Source organism: Musca autumnalis, unplaced genomic scaffold (genome assembly GCF_047663935.1).
Source record: "Musca autumnalis isolate F117 unplaced genomic scaffold, ASM4766393v1 scaffold_5, whole genome shotgun sequence".
NCBI lineage: Eukaryota > Metazoa > Arthropoda > Insecta > Diptera > Muscidae > Musca > Musca autumnalis.
In genome coordinates this window covers 139,694,686-139,712,947 of record NW_027412088.1, presented here as the reverse complement: position 1 = coordinate 139,712,947, position 18,262 = coordinate 139,694,686, and the positions used below count along the sequence as shown (strand labels likewise).

The 18,262-nt window shown below is 35.2% G+C and overlaps 1 protein-coding gene across 8 annotated transcripts in view; it reads right to left on the bottom strand.

Annotated features, from left to right (window-relative positions):
• mam (neurogenic protein mastermind) overlaps positions 1 to 18,262 on the bottom strand; it is a 586,128-nt gene that overhangs the window by 266,225 nt on the left and 301,641 nt on the right. For all 8 annotated transcript variants that reach the window (XM_073955405.1, XM_073955406.1, XM_073955410.1 and 5 more), the window contains one exon: positions 3,337 to 4,616. In XM_073955405.1, the coding sequence (XP_073811506.1) occupies positions 3,337 to 4,128 (792 nt within the window). In that variant the 5' untranslated portion in view covers positions 4,129 to 4,616. The remainder of the gene's footprint in view (positions 1 to 3,336; positions 4,617 to 18,262) is intronic.

Here is an 18,262-nt window from a genome sequence, read left to right as displayed (position 1 = left end):
GCGTTTTAAATGCGTTTCAACAAAATTGGCCTGTAGTAATGAAGACATTTAGAGCAAAGGCGCTAAGCTGTCCCAATTTTAATATTTTGAATTTTACCAGTCAAAAGCTTATGCACAGGGGTAGTGGTGTAGGGTATCACATAGTCGGCCCCAACCCGCCTATAGCCTTGGCAAACTTGTTTTTTTATTTTTGTTGTAACAACTTGTATTCGCTGCCCCCATTACGATGGTGCAATTTTTTTCAGGGGCAAGTCCATACTTCCTCAGAAAATGGCCTGAAAGCTGTAAAAACCCGCAAAATTTGACAGTCGCAAACTTAAAACAAGTTCTAAGATGGGCCTTATCGGTCGACTCCTTCGGGTTCAAAATATATGTCAACTCCTTCGGTACCTCCGCACCAAATTTCGGAAAAGTGCAGGATGTGCGCACTCAAGGCACCTATTACAATGGTACAAGTTCTTTCAGTTGCAAGTTCATACTTGTTGAGAAAATGACCCGAAAACTGAAAAAAATCCCTACGGCAAGCATGTGTAGTGGCTGGTGCGCACGACAACTACCGAAACGAATACTGCGTTGGTCCACACTTTGCATATCGTTATATTTCTTAGAATATTAGATGAAATTTGAAGATGATGCTTATAGCTCCATTGCTGCAGGTACCACCCCCACAAAAGTTCGAAAATATTCCCTAAAATGGTAGGGGCAATATCTGATAAACGGAGCAACCGATTTGGTCCAAACTTTGGATCGCGAAATATTTGGTCCAAACTTATTTTATGTTCAAAAGTGGGCCCTATCGGCCCATTCCTTAGGGTTCCACCCACACAAATGATCAACATTTTTGTTTAAGTCCGGGAATCGTATGAAAATTTGTACAGAGGGCACTCATAGTAGCCCTGTTTACAGCGATATGATGTTTTTCGTTGGCAAGTCCATGTTTCCTGATATAATAGTCCTTTCGAGAGGAATGACTCCCAACATAAGACACACTTCCAAAATGGACTATGTCGGTTCATTCCTTAAATATCTACCCCGTAAAACTTTTGAGACTTTATCCTAATCCATACGCCCGATCTGAAGACCCCCCAAAATATATCCGTTTTTGCGAAAAGGTGTTTCAATGCACACAGGCTGAGGCTATACTTCTGTCGGCAAAGCCGACTGATACTTTTTTACTTTTTTATGTAGATAAATTAAATTTTCCTTAAATCACAGTTTTATCGGAACTAAGAACTGAGAAACTCAGGGGAAGCACAAGCTCGTCGCAGCATTTTGAGACAGGCAGCGACTCTGACGCGGAATCCGATAGCAATAACAACACAAATACAACCGTCGTGGAAATCTAATTAAGGAGGAGGTCCGCAAGATGGTAGATGAAGTGAGCAAGAGCATTAAAAATCTCACAAAACGCAGGAAAAAGCTCTCTGACGTTCAACGGCAAAAGTTCAAGAAGCGACAGCGCGGGATGCTCTCAAAGAGAGTATGAAACGGGAAATATGATCAGATCTACTGGGAAGCAGAACACAGACGACAAAGAAGAAAATGAGATGCTCACAAAGAAATTGTGAACAATTCTTCGGAAAGGATCAGAGCTCAGGAAGATGAGAATACTGCAAAGGCGAAAAAGAAGAAAAATCCTTTGAAATATGTAGGTGGATCTGATCACGGAACTACAGGTCCTGGGGATTCTGATATTGTCAGCCATCATTGGGTAATACCTTTCTGGGTAAGCAACAGAAACTGACTAAGGTTTCTGTATTTGTCAGAGGTTTGAGTAGCAGCGGCACTAGTTCAAGAAGCGACAGGCACGTAACATGCCTACATCGCAGAATACTCAAAAAATAGATTGTGAATACTCCATTCACTTCTTCGGAAGTATCGAAAAGGATTTGATCTCCTGAGGAGCAGAACACTTCAAAGCGGACAAACAAGCAAAATAGCTCCCCACCTTCAAATGTTCGTTCAGACCGCCTGAAAAAGCACACAAAGGAAACTGCTCCGAGAATTATTTGGCAGAGAACGACAAAGTGACCTCGAAGATAAAAAGGCGAGCCTGGCCGCGGAATCGACTGCATAACATGGGAATTCTGAGAAGAAATCCCAGACCCAGAAGAGGAAGAGAGTTGCGTAGACTGGCAGGTAGCTGTCATCTTATTCCAAGCTTGTCAAGAAATGCTACATGGATGAATTTTGCTATACTGTGATTGATACTAATGGAAGTTCCCCTAACATGCATGCATCTTAAAGCCTCCGAGGAAACGGCCAACAACGAGATCTTTTGAATTAATTCTCTTTAGAGTTGAGCTATTTTGACCTAAGAAGTACATTGAAAAATTAGGAATCCACTAAATCTTTTATCATCTACTGTGGATGAGGAGCTAAGCTATCCAAAGACCATCTTAAATCAATCAAGAAAACGGCAAACAACACGATTTAAATTATTAGCGGCAGGTTCAAAAGGGCCCGGCATGTGAACATTGCCGCCCCCAAATACAAGCTACATCGCACGGTGTTCCCAAAGAGATTATGAACACTTCTTTCACTTCTTCGGAACGGGAAATAATAACAAATCTCTTGACGAGCAAGACCTTGCAAAGCCGACAAAGAAGAAAATGACCTCCCACCTTTAAATGCTTCGGGTTAACCACATCAAGAGCCACGCAATGGAGACCGCTCGGAAAATCTTTGGCATATGGTGACAAAGTGAGTTTGAACATGCGAATGATGGGCCAAGCCGAGCAATCAACTAAAGATCCGGGGACTTATGAACAGAATCCCGGACGACAAGAAGAAAAAGAACTCCCCACCTTCAAATGCTTTGGGCAAACTGCGTCAAGAGCCACTCAAAGGAAACTTTTCTGAAAAACTTTGACAAAGTGAGCTCCAATTCGAAGTAGGTGCCCACCACAGAGTAGAGCATGGGGATTCTAAGAAAAAAGTCGGAACCCTACAGAAGAAGAAGGCGGCCGAGACTGGTAGGGAACCGATATTATACGCTATGACCGCAGGATGAACAAACCATACACTTCTTCGGAAGCGTAAGTCATTAAACGGACTTAAATATCTTGTATACAGAACATCCCCGCAAAATGAGGAACTAAAGATAAATTTTGTCGGAAAAATTAACCTGAAGCATGATAATCTCTCAATTCTCAGCTCTACAATAACCCGAAAACAAATTAACTATATGGTGGCACTCACCACCAAAATCCGTTATTGGTATTCATTTCATATCTCTTTTTATTTTAAAAATCCTTTTTTTTAATTATTTAACTAATAAGTTATTGATTTTATTATTCATTTTGAAGTTAATAAAAATTAAATTTCCACACTTACCACATGTACACTGCTTTGCAGATTACTGGACAACATTGTTGTAGCGGTTTCTGTGGGTTTCTTTTCCGTCTTTTTGGCCGTTCGTTTGTTCTTGCTCTCGAGGAAACGTTTCTGCAGTGCGCTCGTCTCATGATTTTGCGCCTCGCATACTGTGCTGAATGTCTGTTCATAGCGTGGCACACAATCGGTTTGACGGCGTCGATAGTTTTCCATGCGACGTCGCAAACGTTCAAACATTTGTTGACGTTTCGGTGGCACAATGTCACCCATGAGTCCACCGCTGCCTTGTGGTGAGGGCACTGCATTGAGACCGTTGTTGCCGTTGTTGTTGCCCCCCTGAGACTGCTGCTGCTGTTGTTGTTGTTGTGAGGGCATACCCGAATTTGGGTTTGTGTTTGTTTGGCCAGAGCTGCCAGTTCCGTTGCCGCCAGGTCCAAGGCCGCCGCCAATTGCGCATCCTGGACTGGAATTTGTTGCAGCATTTGATTGATGATAGGGCGAACGTTGCGTCTGTTGTTGCTGTTGCACCTGTATCTGTTGTTGTTGTTGCACATTGTGAACGTGTTGTTGCTGTGATGCCTGTAACTGTTGTTGCTGTTGCAGATGTAAGCTAATGCTTTGATGCTGTTGCAATTGTTGTTGATGATGTTGCAAATGCTGTTGTTGCTGCAATTGAATATTCAATTGATGTTGCTGGTGTTGTTGGTGGCGTTGCTGTTGTTGCTGCTGCTGTTGTTGTTGGGCGGCTGCCTGATTGGCGCTCTGGTACACCGGAAGACCTCCTGCATCCATAAAGAACAAATTTTTACTCAACGTTTGTTGCCTTTGCTTGCTGCTGTTCAAATTGGGCGCCAACTATTTTTGTGGGTTCAATTTATTATTTTGCCAAAACTCCGCCGTGGCGTTGAAACGAAGTTAGGGCTTTTAAATGTAGTTTAAGTATTTTGATAAAATTAAATTATTAAGTTATTTTTACAACTTTTGAAGGATTTTTTAGGTTTAGGTTTTTTGAAATAATACTCTAGGTTGTCTTTGGGCAAGTTGTTTTGTGGTTGTGTTTTTTTGCTGTCTTTCTTCTTTTAATTTTAGGCCGTCATTTATTGCTTAGACTTTGTCTTTTTTATTGCCTTTCTTCTTAAGTTTTTAGTCCATTTTTCCAGTCTGTTCTCTGGTTAAGAGGGCGTCTGATATTTAGATATCATTTTAATTATTTACATCTGTATTTTTAGATATAACGACGATAATATTAATGCTGTACAATTGGGTGCCATTTTTAATATCTGAAATTGAAAGAATAGATATTATTAAACAGGGGGTTCGAAATCAAATCAGACAGAATAAAAAATGTAAAAGAATATGTGGCAACGACAGTAGCTGGGCCCAAGCCTGGTTGAGAAAAAAATGAAGGCTTGTAGCGACCCAAGGAAGTTGAGTGACCTATCCGCAGTACACCATAGGAACGAACAACATACATATACACTTATATACACGTTATATACTTTAACGGTCATGATGGAGAAAGAATTGTACTGAAGATTTGTATGGCTTACAAGTAACACCATGTTCAATTAATTTTTGCCGCTTTAATTACTAGTTTTACACATATATTATAAATAATAATCAATTGCAATACAAAATGGACGTTGAAATAGTTTTGGCCGGAAAATTTGGATTTGAGACCATAGTGCATTGCAGACACCCATTTAGACGATAACCCGTAATTTTATCTATCGTTCTATTCTACTGACTCTCTTCTCGTTGTTCATAAAGATTTGTTGCATATCGTCTATAAAGACTCCCTTCTTGATGATGCTGCAGACTTTATTCATTAGACAATCTTGGTAACACAGAATTCATGAAGACTTCAAATAGAATGAAACCTTTGATGTCAGGTCTTCTACAATTCCCACTGTTGTCTATTGCAGGTCTTATTTAACGATATTCTGTCACAATCCGCCTTACCCATATTTGTTATACCTACGATGGCCAATATTTTTGTATGAGAACAGAGTACACATACGAGGGCTACTACATAAGTAGTAGTAATAACAATACGTGTTGCCAAAGGCCATTTCACATTTCCATTGGAAAGTTTGACATTTTTTAGCATAAACGTACTCAGTACGGTTTGACGTACCACCATGTGTTGCGTTGTTTATAGCCCCAAAATTGAATTTACTTCTGAACATTTTCGTCCGATCATTTGTCACAGGTTTCGATGTTGATTATCACGGCGGGAGTGCACGATGAACTTAAATCTTTGTATGGCGATGAAGCTCCATTCTATAGCACTGTGAAGACCTGTTTTAATGAATTCACTCGTGGTCAACGCTCGCTCAACGACGAAGGTAGTGAAGATCGTCCAAAAACTGAATTTGTGCTAGAAAACATTGAAGCCCTGTGCGAAATGATAATGCAAGATAGCTATAATAGCGCTTTAATTCGATATTGCATGAACACTAGGGTGGTTTTAAAAAACGATGTCTGATTTTTATGCGGCACCGCCTAAAGTTAGATTTTAAGATTTCCAAAATTTGAGCACAATCGAAGGTGAATTTTCACGAAATTGCCCCAAAGTCAACATTTATTGGCCAATCGATGAGAACATTTTACTAGTTGATGGCTCTGGCTAGAAAAAAATCCTACAAAAATTTATGTAAATCGGGTATGATTTTATTATCGATTACTTGTTTAGCCACAGAAATGAACCGGTAAAATATTCTCTTCGATTGGACAATAAATGTGACTTTTCTAGCAGTTTCGTGAAAATTCAACTTTGGCCCAATACAAATTGATATGGAAACTTTGAAGAGTCAGTGGCACGTGTTAACATATTCCGATTGTGGTCAAACTTTGGCAATCTTAAAATATAACAAAACTTAACACATTAGCGGGTGCCGCATAAAAATCCGACATTTTTTACCTAGTGAACACCTGGCCGCAAAAAATGTTAATTCTCGTTGGATTCCGTGTCGATCGATGCAAGAAATTTCGAGAAAATACGATCGCGGTACTTCAAAAGACGTTTAAAAGATCGTCGCAGGTAAAGAATCATGGATTTAAACAGCAATCATCAGAACATGTTGTTTAAAGGTTCAAAAACCACGTTTAGGAGGTGTTTCAATGGGAATGGAAAAGTGCTTATAACTTATATAGTAGCCCTCATACACATTGATGAAAAGTTACAAAAAAAGTCAAAAAATGTTATACCCTCAGCATTTATGCTAACGAGGGTATATGGTAAATTTCAAATTTCTTTTACAATTCCATTGGAAAAAATAAAAAAATTGACGTTACCACTAGAAAGGAACGGATACTCTTCCAAAAATGCATATCAATGAGGATGATTGTCGAAGACAATTGAAATATTGGATAAAAATAAAATAATTTAACAACAAAAAATCAACAGCTTTTTAATGATCTTAAGCCAAACGATCATCAACAAAAATTAGAACTCAACAGGTCAACAATAACAAACAACAAAAAAATTGTTTTTGCGAGCACATCTCCGATTTTTTGTACATGGGTTAAGAAAAAAATCATGGTTTCAAATTTGTTCGCGTTCACAAAATTGGATGCTGCACCCAAAAACTATGGGAGGTTCTATTCTCTTATAATGAAAAAATATTTAAAAATTCCCTTTGGATTGTAATAAGAAAATATACATAAGTAAAAATCGTTAAAAGAATTTGATATCTATCCACGGATTCCTAAATATTTCCTAAATTTGTTCTTATTTTCGCGAAAAATCAAAAAATCATGAAAAATCGTGGAGTAAATTTTATTTATTCTAACTCAGAGTCAATATAAACCTCTAAAAAATAAATTAAAAATACGTACACAATCTAGATAACGCGTAGAAAAATGTGACACCAAAATTATAGAGAATTTTGATAGCAACAACATTTTCTTTATTCCCATTTTGATAGGACTTGCGGTTTCCAAGTAAAATCGCAAAAACCTAAACAACCCCTAAAAATGTCACTTGAATCGCGATTTATTTAAAAAGCGCTCCGGCGATTTTTTTGTTTTTTGATTTTTCTCATCTATGAACATTGTAGTTTCAGAATCCGCAAAAACTTCCCAGGTGTAAGCACCTTCCATTTAAATTTGATTCAAGAGCACCGTGATATGTTTTGGTTTAATAAAAAAAATCGAAGAAAATTTTTTGGGAGTTATTCTACTATTTCGCTAAATTTTGATACTAAAGCTGAAGTACTTTGCTAAAACATATTCAAGGAAAATAGTTCATCACCGTGAAAGTATATTTGCTTATTTATTATTATTATCCAAGTTCCTAGGTGGAACATAGGGCCACAACAAAATTTTTCCAATTGTTTCGATTTTAAGCTAATATTTTTATTTCATTCCATGATTTATTCGCCTTCCTCAGTTCTTCTAAAACTTGCCGTCTCCACGTTCCACTCAAGGGCTTTTTTCGCAATATTTCCGTCTTGTTTCCTTAGTGTATGACCAATACATCCCCATTTCCTTAGTTTAACTTCCTCGATCATTGGTTTTTGGTTGCATTTTTCATAAAGGGATTGGTTCGTAATCACATTGGGCCAATGTATTCTTAAAATTCTTCTTAAGCATCTATTGACGAATGCCTGGAGTTTATTAGCGGTTCTTGAAGACGTGTTCCTTGTTTCGCATCCGTACAATAAGACTGATTTTACATTTGAGTTAAATAGTCGTATTTTGTACTACATCTGATTTGTGATGATCTCCATATATTGTTGAGTGCTCCGAATGCCTATTTTGCCTTTCGCATGCGACTATTTATATCTTTTTCAAAGCCTCCAGTTGACGTTAATATACTGCCGAGATAATTAAATTCCTCTACTTCTCCCAAAGCGGCGTTCTGAAAGGTTAATGGTGTTGCGTTCCCAGCATTAATGCGCATGTGTTTAGTCTTAGATATGTTTATCTGAAGGCCAGCTCTCTGAGCATACTCTTGCACTTGCTTTATTCCGTGCTGCATATTCGAATTCTGATGCGACAAAAGGCATATATCATCAGTGTAGTCTAAATCAGTCAGCCTGCCGTTTAAACGCCAGATGATGCCGCCAAGATCCTGCGTCGCAGCAGCCATCACCGTATCCAAAACAATGTTAAAAAGAAGCGGAGATAATACGCATCCTTGTCTTACTACTGCACATATTTTAATTCTCTGACTCGTTAAACCATCTGCAGTGTGAGTCATCATAGAGAGCTTTAATAAGGTCTATTATTTTTGTTGGAACACACTTGCATTCTATGGATGACCATATGGCATTGTGGGATATAGTGTCGAATGCTTTTTGGAAGTCTATAAACGTTAGATATAATGATGTTCTTAGTTCTATAGATTGCTCTATGATAATTCTAAGAGTATTTATGCTTATTGTGATAAAAAACATACAAATTAAAAAGCGTATAATTCGCGAATTCGTTAAAATTTTTGTGAGGAGGCAGCTCGCGCATACGTTGTTGATGTCTACTATTGCATATGGCATCGATGTTATATCTGGCACTAGTCAACAGTGTTTAGAAAAGATTTTTGGGTCGATTCCGTATTGCGACGCGAGTCATGTCTCGTCGTCAATCGTCTCTGCGACAAAATTTTAAAATTGTACTACGTAAAGCGATAGAAAATAATCGTCGATAACAAGTTATCGGTGATGGCGACGACTCGCGTCGCAATACGGAATCGACCCATTTATTAATTGTTAACATGGTAGTTCGTTTGGTTTATCGAATGAATTATCGTGATCACGTTTCGAGCAATGTGGAGGAGTTTTTGGGTGCCCCCTTCCAATCATTTGAAAATGCTCGAGTTATTACATGTTTTTACAAAATTATAAAAAAAATGGAATTCCGAAAATGCTTCGTGCAAAATTCTCTTTTTTTCGATCAACGCGTAACCCCTAAATCACACTTTTTGGGTCTCTGATTTATGTTCGTTCATTTGTTATTCGAGTAGCTAGGTTGTGGAATAATCTTCCGAATAACCTGCGTCATTTTGTTAATTCGCCTCATACTTTCAAGCAACGTTATCTATTGCATCTTCGTCATCTACATATATTTGAATAGGAACATTTTGATTATCACAGTAGAGGGTATAGTTGTCACTATTACTATGGTTTTAACATTTTAATTTATTCGATTTTTAGTGGCTGGGGAGCCAAAACATAGGTTTTTCATTTTTCTTTATACATTGAATTTGCTATATAGATCTTTTTTAAATTATTTTAATTAGACGGAATAGTGAATGGTTTTATTATCTGGTCATTTGTATAAGCTTAAATTATTGTGTTTAATGTAAATGCTACCTTTGGTCTATTTGACTTATTGGCATTACAATGTTTGAATAATAAATAAAAATAAAAAAATCAGTTAAGGTGCATGCGCTTTTCGGATACAGCGAGTACATCTCTATCAATATGTACAGATTTTCCCATGTTTCATTGAGCGGCCAAAGTGTGCCATCAGTTGCATCTTACTATTCAAAATACTTAAATAGGCAAAAATTCTGCGATGTGCATATGATTATAAGGTGCATCCGTTTTCAGTGACCGCCTATTAAAAATACGTCAATGTAATATATTTTAGACAGATTCGTCAAGAACTACGGATGTACCGCCACATTCTATTTAGGGATAAATACGGATATTACTCCAGAATCTCTGTAATTTATGACATACCTTTTAGGCAAATATCTTAATCGAGTATAAAGGATTACATTTATGTAAAAATAATCAAAGAGAATAGCGGTTCAATGTGCGGAATAGTCAAGATATATTTTTGCAGATTTTCCTACTTTCAAGGTATTTATATCTGCTACCACTATGGACTATTTCGGATAAGTTCACTTTCAAGCCTGCTCTCGAATCACTTTGATTTCTGTTGAAGCAACTTGTATTCGCTGCCTCAATTACGACGATAAAAGTTTTTCAAGGGGCAAGTTCATACTTCTTAAGAAAACAGTCCGAAAGATGTAAAAAAACCCCTTTGGCACCATATGTAGTGGCTGGAGAGCACGATAACTCTCGAACTGATCAGCCGATTTGGTCCAAAATTTGGCCTACGTCATATTTTGTCCAAACTTAGTTTCATTTCGAAGATGTGCAATACCGGTCCACAACTCCGGTACTTCCCCCAATATTTAAAAACTGTCACTAAAATAGCATGCACGATATCTCTTGAACGGGACAACCAATTTGGCCCAAACTTTGGATCTCTTGATATTTTTCCAAATTTAGTTTAACTTCTAAAATGGTCCCTATTGGAACTCTCCTTAGGGTACCTCCCCCACGAAGATTCGAAGATCCTTTGTATATCGAAGCTGTTCGTTACGGTCCTGTTTACAGGGATATTATGTTTTCCGTGGACAAGTTCATGCTTCCTGACCCTCTGAAATGACTGGAGGGCGCGATATCTATAGAAAAGATATGACTTCCAAAATAAGATCCACTTCCATAATGGACTATGTCGGTCCATTACTTCAAGTAACTCCTCCGCAACACTTTTGAACTTTAATTCTAATCCACATTTTATGGACAAGTTCAAATATTCAAAAAGGGCCACAAAATTCTGAAAACACCCTACATACATTCGATCTGTCCGTAGATGAAAGTTTCACTTCACATTGGTTGAAGGGTATATCTCTGTCGGCAAAGCCGACTGACACTTTGTAACTTGTTAATGTTTCTATTATTAAAATCTTGCAACAGAAAAATCAGTGATTTCATTTAAATTTAATTTAATTCATTTTGTTTAATTTATATTTAGGGTCCTCTGATTTCAATGGATTACCATGTATTCACATTGATTTGATTTATAAAACAAATCAAAAATAGAGGCCATAGAGTGCGTTCAATGAAAATAGAGGACAAATAGAGTACGTTAAAAAATAGAGTACGGAGACCTAAAATAGAGTACTGTATTCTTTAATAGAGTACGGTTGGTCACCGTAGTTATACCCCCCCTTCATAAGTGTACTTGTTATACCCTCCCTCCATAGTATGGAGTGTATATTAAATTTGTCTTCCATTTGTATCATTGAGAAATATAAGAATAAAATTCTAGGTCGATTTTAAGACGACCGTCTGATCATCGGATCTTAATTTTGCTCCTTAGACGTTTGATTTGAAAATACGCTATATCGGCGTTCATTTCAGTAAAGCCTCTAATAGTAGGCTGCTGTACTATTTTGAAGGTTTTAGTCACATTATATTAGGTTTGGCACGCCATTTGGCAGAAAAAAGGTTTTTATTTGATATTTGATTGTTGACCAATTTCAATGCTTTATAAGTAGATGTTTGACGGACTTTTTTGGTCAATGTTTAGTTATGACAATAAAACGAATTTTATTTCATATTGTGCTCAACGTTTCGTTGGTTACTTGAAGGTTCATATGATTGTCACTACACTTCCAGGGCAACACAAATAAAAGACTTTTTGCCAGTATGGACTCCGTATCACTTTTGACTTTATTTTCCTAATCATCGTCCATAAATACTGAACATAACGGTACTTAATCCTAGATTTTGTTTAATTTAATATTAATCATAACAATATATATAACTAATCTGGTTGGAAATTGCTTGGAAAATTAAAAAAGTTCAAAAAACGGACGTGCAACACTTTTTGTCCTAAAGTCGTTCGTATAGTTCTCATGTCTTATTTCAGGGAATTTTCTTTTAAATGAAAATTTTTTCATTTTAGACCATAAAATCGGAAAATCGTCATTTTTCAATTTTGGTCCAAAAAATCATCAAAATCGACAACATTGGCTTTCACCACTTTATGTGTAGCTGTTGTTCGATATTAGCCCTTGATTTCTACTGAAGTTGTAGACCTGTAGACTACACTCTAAAATTTTCCTGTTGAATTTCACAATGATAATGATAGGCAACAAGATGCGACACAAAAGTGCGTAATTTTCAACAACTTTGTTGTTGTAAGATTTTACACAAATGTGCTTAAAACTTTACACATTTTGAATTTCCATTTTGACACTATAGCTTTGTTCCAGAACTAAAAAGTTTTTACAACTTTTACCCGAAAAACCGTTCCAGTACACAAAAAAGTTGTAAAATGTTCACTTCTCTTCAAACAAAAATGGCGCTGAATTACGCTCTCTTTAAAAACTTTTTACTCGACAACATGGTTGCCGGCGTCTGATTGGCTGATACGCCGACTTTGACATTTGTTCCAGTTTTTTTGACGTAATTTCCATATTTCCGTTCCCGAACTATTTCAAATAACTTTTGTGTGAGAAAACATTTTTTACAGTTCTCTCTTTTACGAGTTTTACTATTAAAAAGTACGGGAACGAAATTTATTTATTGTAATTGTACGCACTTTGGTATATAAATGTATACCAAAGTTCCCAAATGTATACATGATTTCTGAATCTGTTTAACAAAACTAAATTTTGAATACGGAGAAAAATGTGTTTTATTTATATAAAAACGTAACTTATTTCATTTATGTAATAAAAAAATAGTAATAAAAGTAAATTTATTTGTATTTAATTACATATAGAATCAGGTTGCAGACTTCTAAACTTTTATGACAATTAAAATTATTTATTTCATTAAAAATTATTTTACGCTTTAATGCACATCTTTTTCGGTTTCTAAGAACATTTTCACATTTTTTGTTTACTTCTTATTTTAATGGTGATTTACATACGAGTATATAAAAAATTATCTTGACAATTTTTTGTCCGCATCGAACAAAGAACCGCGAGCAACTAACACGTGTGTTTTTAGTTTTGTTGTTCTTCTTGTTCTTCTGCTTCAATAATACGCATTTATTGTTGTGGGAAAATGAATTTGCTACTATTTGTGTTTAATTTCAAGCATATTCAAATGCAATTGCAGTTTTTGCTACACTTTGTGCTTTAAATTAAGCAGTTTGTGTTTAATTTCAAGCATATTCTGTTGAAACTACTGCCTTTGCAATAATTTGTGTATGAAATTGCTCATTTCCAAAAATTGCACTACAGTTTGTTAATTATTACGCACCTCCTAAATAATCAACAAAAAATCGCAGAGATTTTAATACAACAAATAATTTAGAATGTATGCTATATTTATGTAAAAAGCAACGTTTAAAATATGGCGATTTCACGAACTGTATATATGTATTGGGCAAATGCAGAATATTCCGATATTGAAGATTATAATCTATTTTAATAATAAATACCTAATTTAATAACGATATGCTGTTATAATGAAAAACATATAAGAAAAACCTGCAAAGAAAAATTGTATGCAATCGGTGCGGAAACTTTTCTAATATTAGGAGAAAAGTGATAATGCAGTTCTTAATATGTTTCCATGCTCCATACGGCTATGTGGTGGTATTTTTGATATTTGCAAAAAATGCAAAAAAATTATAACCCTAATCTTGGTGGTTTGTGACAGAGATTCTATTAAGACATTGGCTTTGGTTGACAATAGATAAATGTCAGCTGCATAGGCCGTATATCTTTTCATTGCAAATGGGTTGTAGATAGTAAGTCCTCGATAAGGAGCAAGAATACGATATGCGAGAGTGAGCAACCGTGTATTACTTTACTCACAACTTGAAAAGGACATGACATTTTGCACCATTGTTACTCTCCTTTATGAGGCTTATAAACTTCGGCAGAATACCTTTTTTGTGCAACGAATTCCAAATGCAGTCACATTTAATGTTGTCGAAAGCCTTTTCAAAATCAATAGAGTAAATGTAGCTCAGAATTAAGTTCAGCTCAATAACTAAGCGGTGGTATTTATATGATCAGCTCATGAGCTTTCTTTTCGGAGACAACGATGTGATCTTTGATGCGATTGAGGGCAATTTTGACAAATATTTTCGCTTTAACATCCTTGGAAAAAATAGCCTTTTGATATAGCAAAATTTAGCTCAATCTCAATTTTCTAAGCATTTAGCAGCAAACTTTCTTCTTATGCGACAATACAATTTTCATGGGTGATTCTTATGTTTGCGGTCTAAGATCTACATCGTTAGATCGTCTTTATTTAAAGGGTATCTTAACCCTTGGGTCCTGCCTAACTATGTCTTTTTTGTAGCTCGTGTACGAGGGCAGTTCGGAAACTTCCTAGCCTATCAATGAAAGAGAATAGTTAGTTTTTCAAAAATATTTTTATTTTTCAATATAATCTGCTGGAACTTCATTACACTTAGTCCAACGCTTTTCTAGCAATTCTATCCCTTGATTAAAATAGTTTTCCTCATGGTCTTCAAAATAGTGGTTTACAACTGTAATTGCATCTTCATTTTAGGTAAAATGCTTGCCAGCAAGGATTTTTTTTAGATTTGGGAACAAGTAAAAGTCACTGGGAGCTAAATCAGGAGAATAAGGTGGGTGGTCACGCAACTCGTACTTTAATTTGTTGATTTTAGCCATTGTTAAAACACTCTTGTGCGCTGGTACGTTGTCTTGATGAAAAATTATATTTATTATTTTTTGTGTTGTAAGCCAGGACGTTTTTCTCGAATTTGTACATTTAATTGATCCAAAAGGTTGCAGTAGTACTCTGAATTTATTATTTTACCCTTTTGCAGATAGTCAATCAATAAAATATCTTTGAAGTCCCAAAAAACCGTTGCCATAACCTTACCAGCCGATTGAATTGTTTTTGCCTTCTTTGGGGCACTTCCTCCAGCTTCAGTCCATTGTTTGGATTGTTCTTTTGCCTCTGTAGTATAGTGGTGGATCCATGTCTCATCAACAGTTATGAAACGACGCTTAAAATCCATTTTATTTCGCTTAAAACGATCCAAACAAGCTTGAGAAATGTTCATTCTTATGCGTTTTTGATCGACTGTTAACAAATGCGGCACCCATCTTGCAGAAAGCTTTTGCATCTGTAGTTCTTCATGCAAAATTAAATGGACTCGATCATTTGAGATGCCCATGATATTAGCAACTTCACGCACTTTTATTCGTCGATCATTTAATACCATATCATGCACTTTGGTTACAATTTTATTGTTGTTGCTGTTTTTGGACGTCCACTACGTGGTTCATATTCAATGCTTGTACGACCACGTTTAAATTCAGCAACCCAATTTTTTACTGTTGCATATGAAGGAGCACTTTCACCTAACACATTCACCATATCATTATGAATTTCTTGTCCCGATAAACCTTTTTTATGTAAATATTTAATGACAGCACGCATTTCTAATTATTCCATTGTAAAAAAATTGCGGATGCGTCTTTTTTTAACACCTGTTTCTATATGAAGGAGTTGCCAGATCGAAACAAAATTTAACATGTGTTCATAACAGAGATGGAAGTTTCCAAAACACTTCACTTTTTTCTGTTTATACCGTGCTTTTTGTGCTAGGCTAAGAAGTTTCCGAACTGCCCTCGTACTGTGATTGTGTTGTATTTTACTTCAGCCTTAAATATTTCAAATGAAGTAAATATAGGCATCATTTTCTATCTTTAAATCAGTGACAAAAAAGCTAGCTTACTGATCTATCTATACATGGTTGGGTTTTATATCGACCATATGGTTGGGTTTTATATCGACCAGGTATACTTATTAGGGATATGACTTACTCGTAACTGTTGGTTTCTCACGATTTTATCATCGTATTATTACATATCTATCATTTTATATTATATAACATTATTTCATATATCATAAAACTTAAAAGTGGTTTGTGCGGGACCTTTTTCAATATTTATGTAAAATAAAAGTTATTTTAGTCATTAATAGGCAAAAGGCCATTCATTCGTGCAACAGGAAATAATTTTTTGAGAATTTTTTTTTTTTCATTTCATAGTATTTTTTCAAAAAAAATTGTTTTTCAAAGTGGTTTGTGCGGAACCTTTTTTATAATAAAATGGAATGTTATTTTAGGCATTAGTAGGTAAAAGTTTATCATTCTCACTACAGGAAATCATTTTTGAGAAAAATGTTAAAATATCATAACCCTAATACTTATATGTGTTTTCTTTTTAGACATGCAGACCATGGGCTGGATTCTTGTTCTATGAAAATTTGAAATGAAAAATATTGCCTTTATATTTTTTTCATTTGACAGTTTTCTCCTTTAGGCCATGTTTATATTATAGCCATTTGCAGGGTTAACCTTCTTAATGAGGATTTATTTGAAATATAAGCAATGGAATTGACATTTGAAATCCACTGGGTATTTTAAATCCGGTTATATATAAACGTACTATAGTAAAAGTTTTCATTTCACATTTTCATAGCAAAAGAATTGAGCCCCATTTTGACCTATGTTAGAACGTAAACTTTTAAACCTAAGAGGTACATTGAAAAAATTGGAGTCTACCGAACTCACGCGCATTATCATCAGGGACATTATTGGTCTGTTCCAGTACTGCAAGAATCTACAAATTTTTACTATTTTTCCGATAACTAAAAGACAAAATGTTATCGTAGTAAAAAATAGTAGCTTCTTGCAGGTTCTGGAACAGAACAAATATGTTATATGCCTTTTTTAAAAATTTCCTTAACTCTCTTTCCAACAAACTGAGAAATCGGTCGAAAATAATACAACTAAAAGGCTAAAAGGATAAGTATCTGTTTTTTTATTATTGTAATAATTATTGTTGACCTTTGGACTTTTATTACCTTCTTATAATTTAGTTTGGCTCGAGGTCAGGTGAAAAACAAGATTTTGTTTTTGATATTTATTTTTCCAATATTTCGATCATATCCTATGATCATCCTCAGGGATTTTGACTGACATACTGTAAAGTTCGGAAATTATCAGTTAGGCTTGAATATCAAGCAGAGGCGTTGGTAATATCTGGATTTTGGAAGAAACAATGACAAAGGTGGTTTTTGGATGTTTTAAACAAGGATAGGACTTGGTTATTATACATATTATACAGATATTAAGCCCATTGAAAATTTATGAAGAAAAAAGTCGGGAATAGGTCGCCTTACAATAGGAGCGACTTAAAGAAAAACATTAAAAAAGAATGGCAAAAAATAACATTGGAATTTGAAATTCCGAAGCCCAAGGCGGACATACGAAATATTAAGACTAACTTTTCCAGAAATACCGTGTAAGGCTGAAAAGTAGTGAATATTGCAATTCTATAGTTGACAGTCATGGTAGAAGAAATAAGGTAAAGTAAATACTACAACAAATACAACTCAACAACAACCACATAGAAATTTGTTTTTGTTTGTAATGGTAGTGTCAAAGGAATATGTAAACAAAATAAGGAAATGTCTATAAATTATTGGAATTTAAAAAATTAATAATTTTTCACATTTGATTGAATATTTTGGAAAACATGAATGAAAATTCGTTACATTTTCAATTTGAATGTTTCCAAATCATTTCACTAAATTCATAATTTCTCACCGATTGTAGAATTCTTGCAAAAATGTTTGGGATCGCTGGAAATTCATTGAAAAAGGAGGAGCTGTTTCAATCTTTTGTTTTTGAAATCAAAGAAGCACATGTTTATTAGGGCATTATTTTTTCAAATTTTACCAAATATCACACTTATTAACAAAGGGTGTTTTAGTGTGCGGCACATCGTTCGGACGTGGAGGAGGTTTATGGGAAATAGTGTTTTTCGGAATGATCTATGTATGTTTTTCCTCAAAAAATATTTATCCCTAATGTACATGGAAAATAGAAATAAATATTTTAAATGTCGCATGGAATTTAACACTAACGTTACAGCCCAGTTCAGTCAGTTGAGTATTGTTGTTACCTTATATTGTTCTACCATGAGTTGGCAGTACAGACAATGAGTTGTTCTCCTTTTTGTTAATTTGAAGAACATTTCTAGTAGCTACTTTTTTATTTTATTAATAAGCATGTGTTAGAATTAAACTGTTAAAAATATATTAATAATATTATTCATTAATACTAATATAAACTGTATACATATGTATGTATTTCATTCATTCAGGACCCC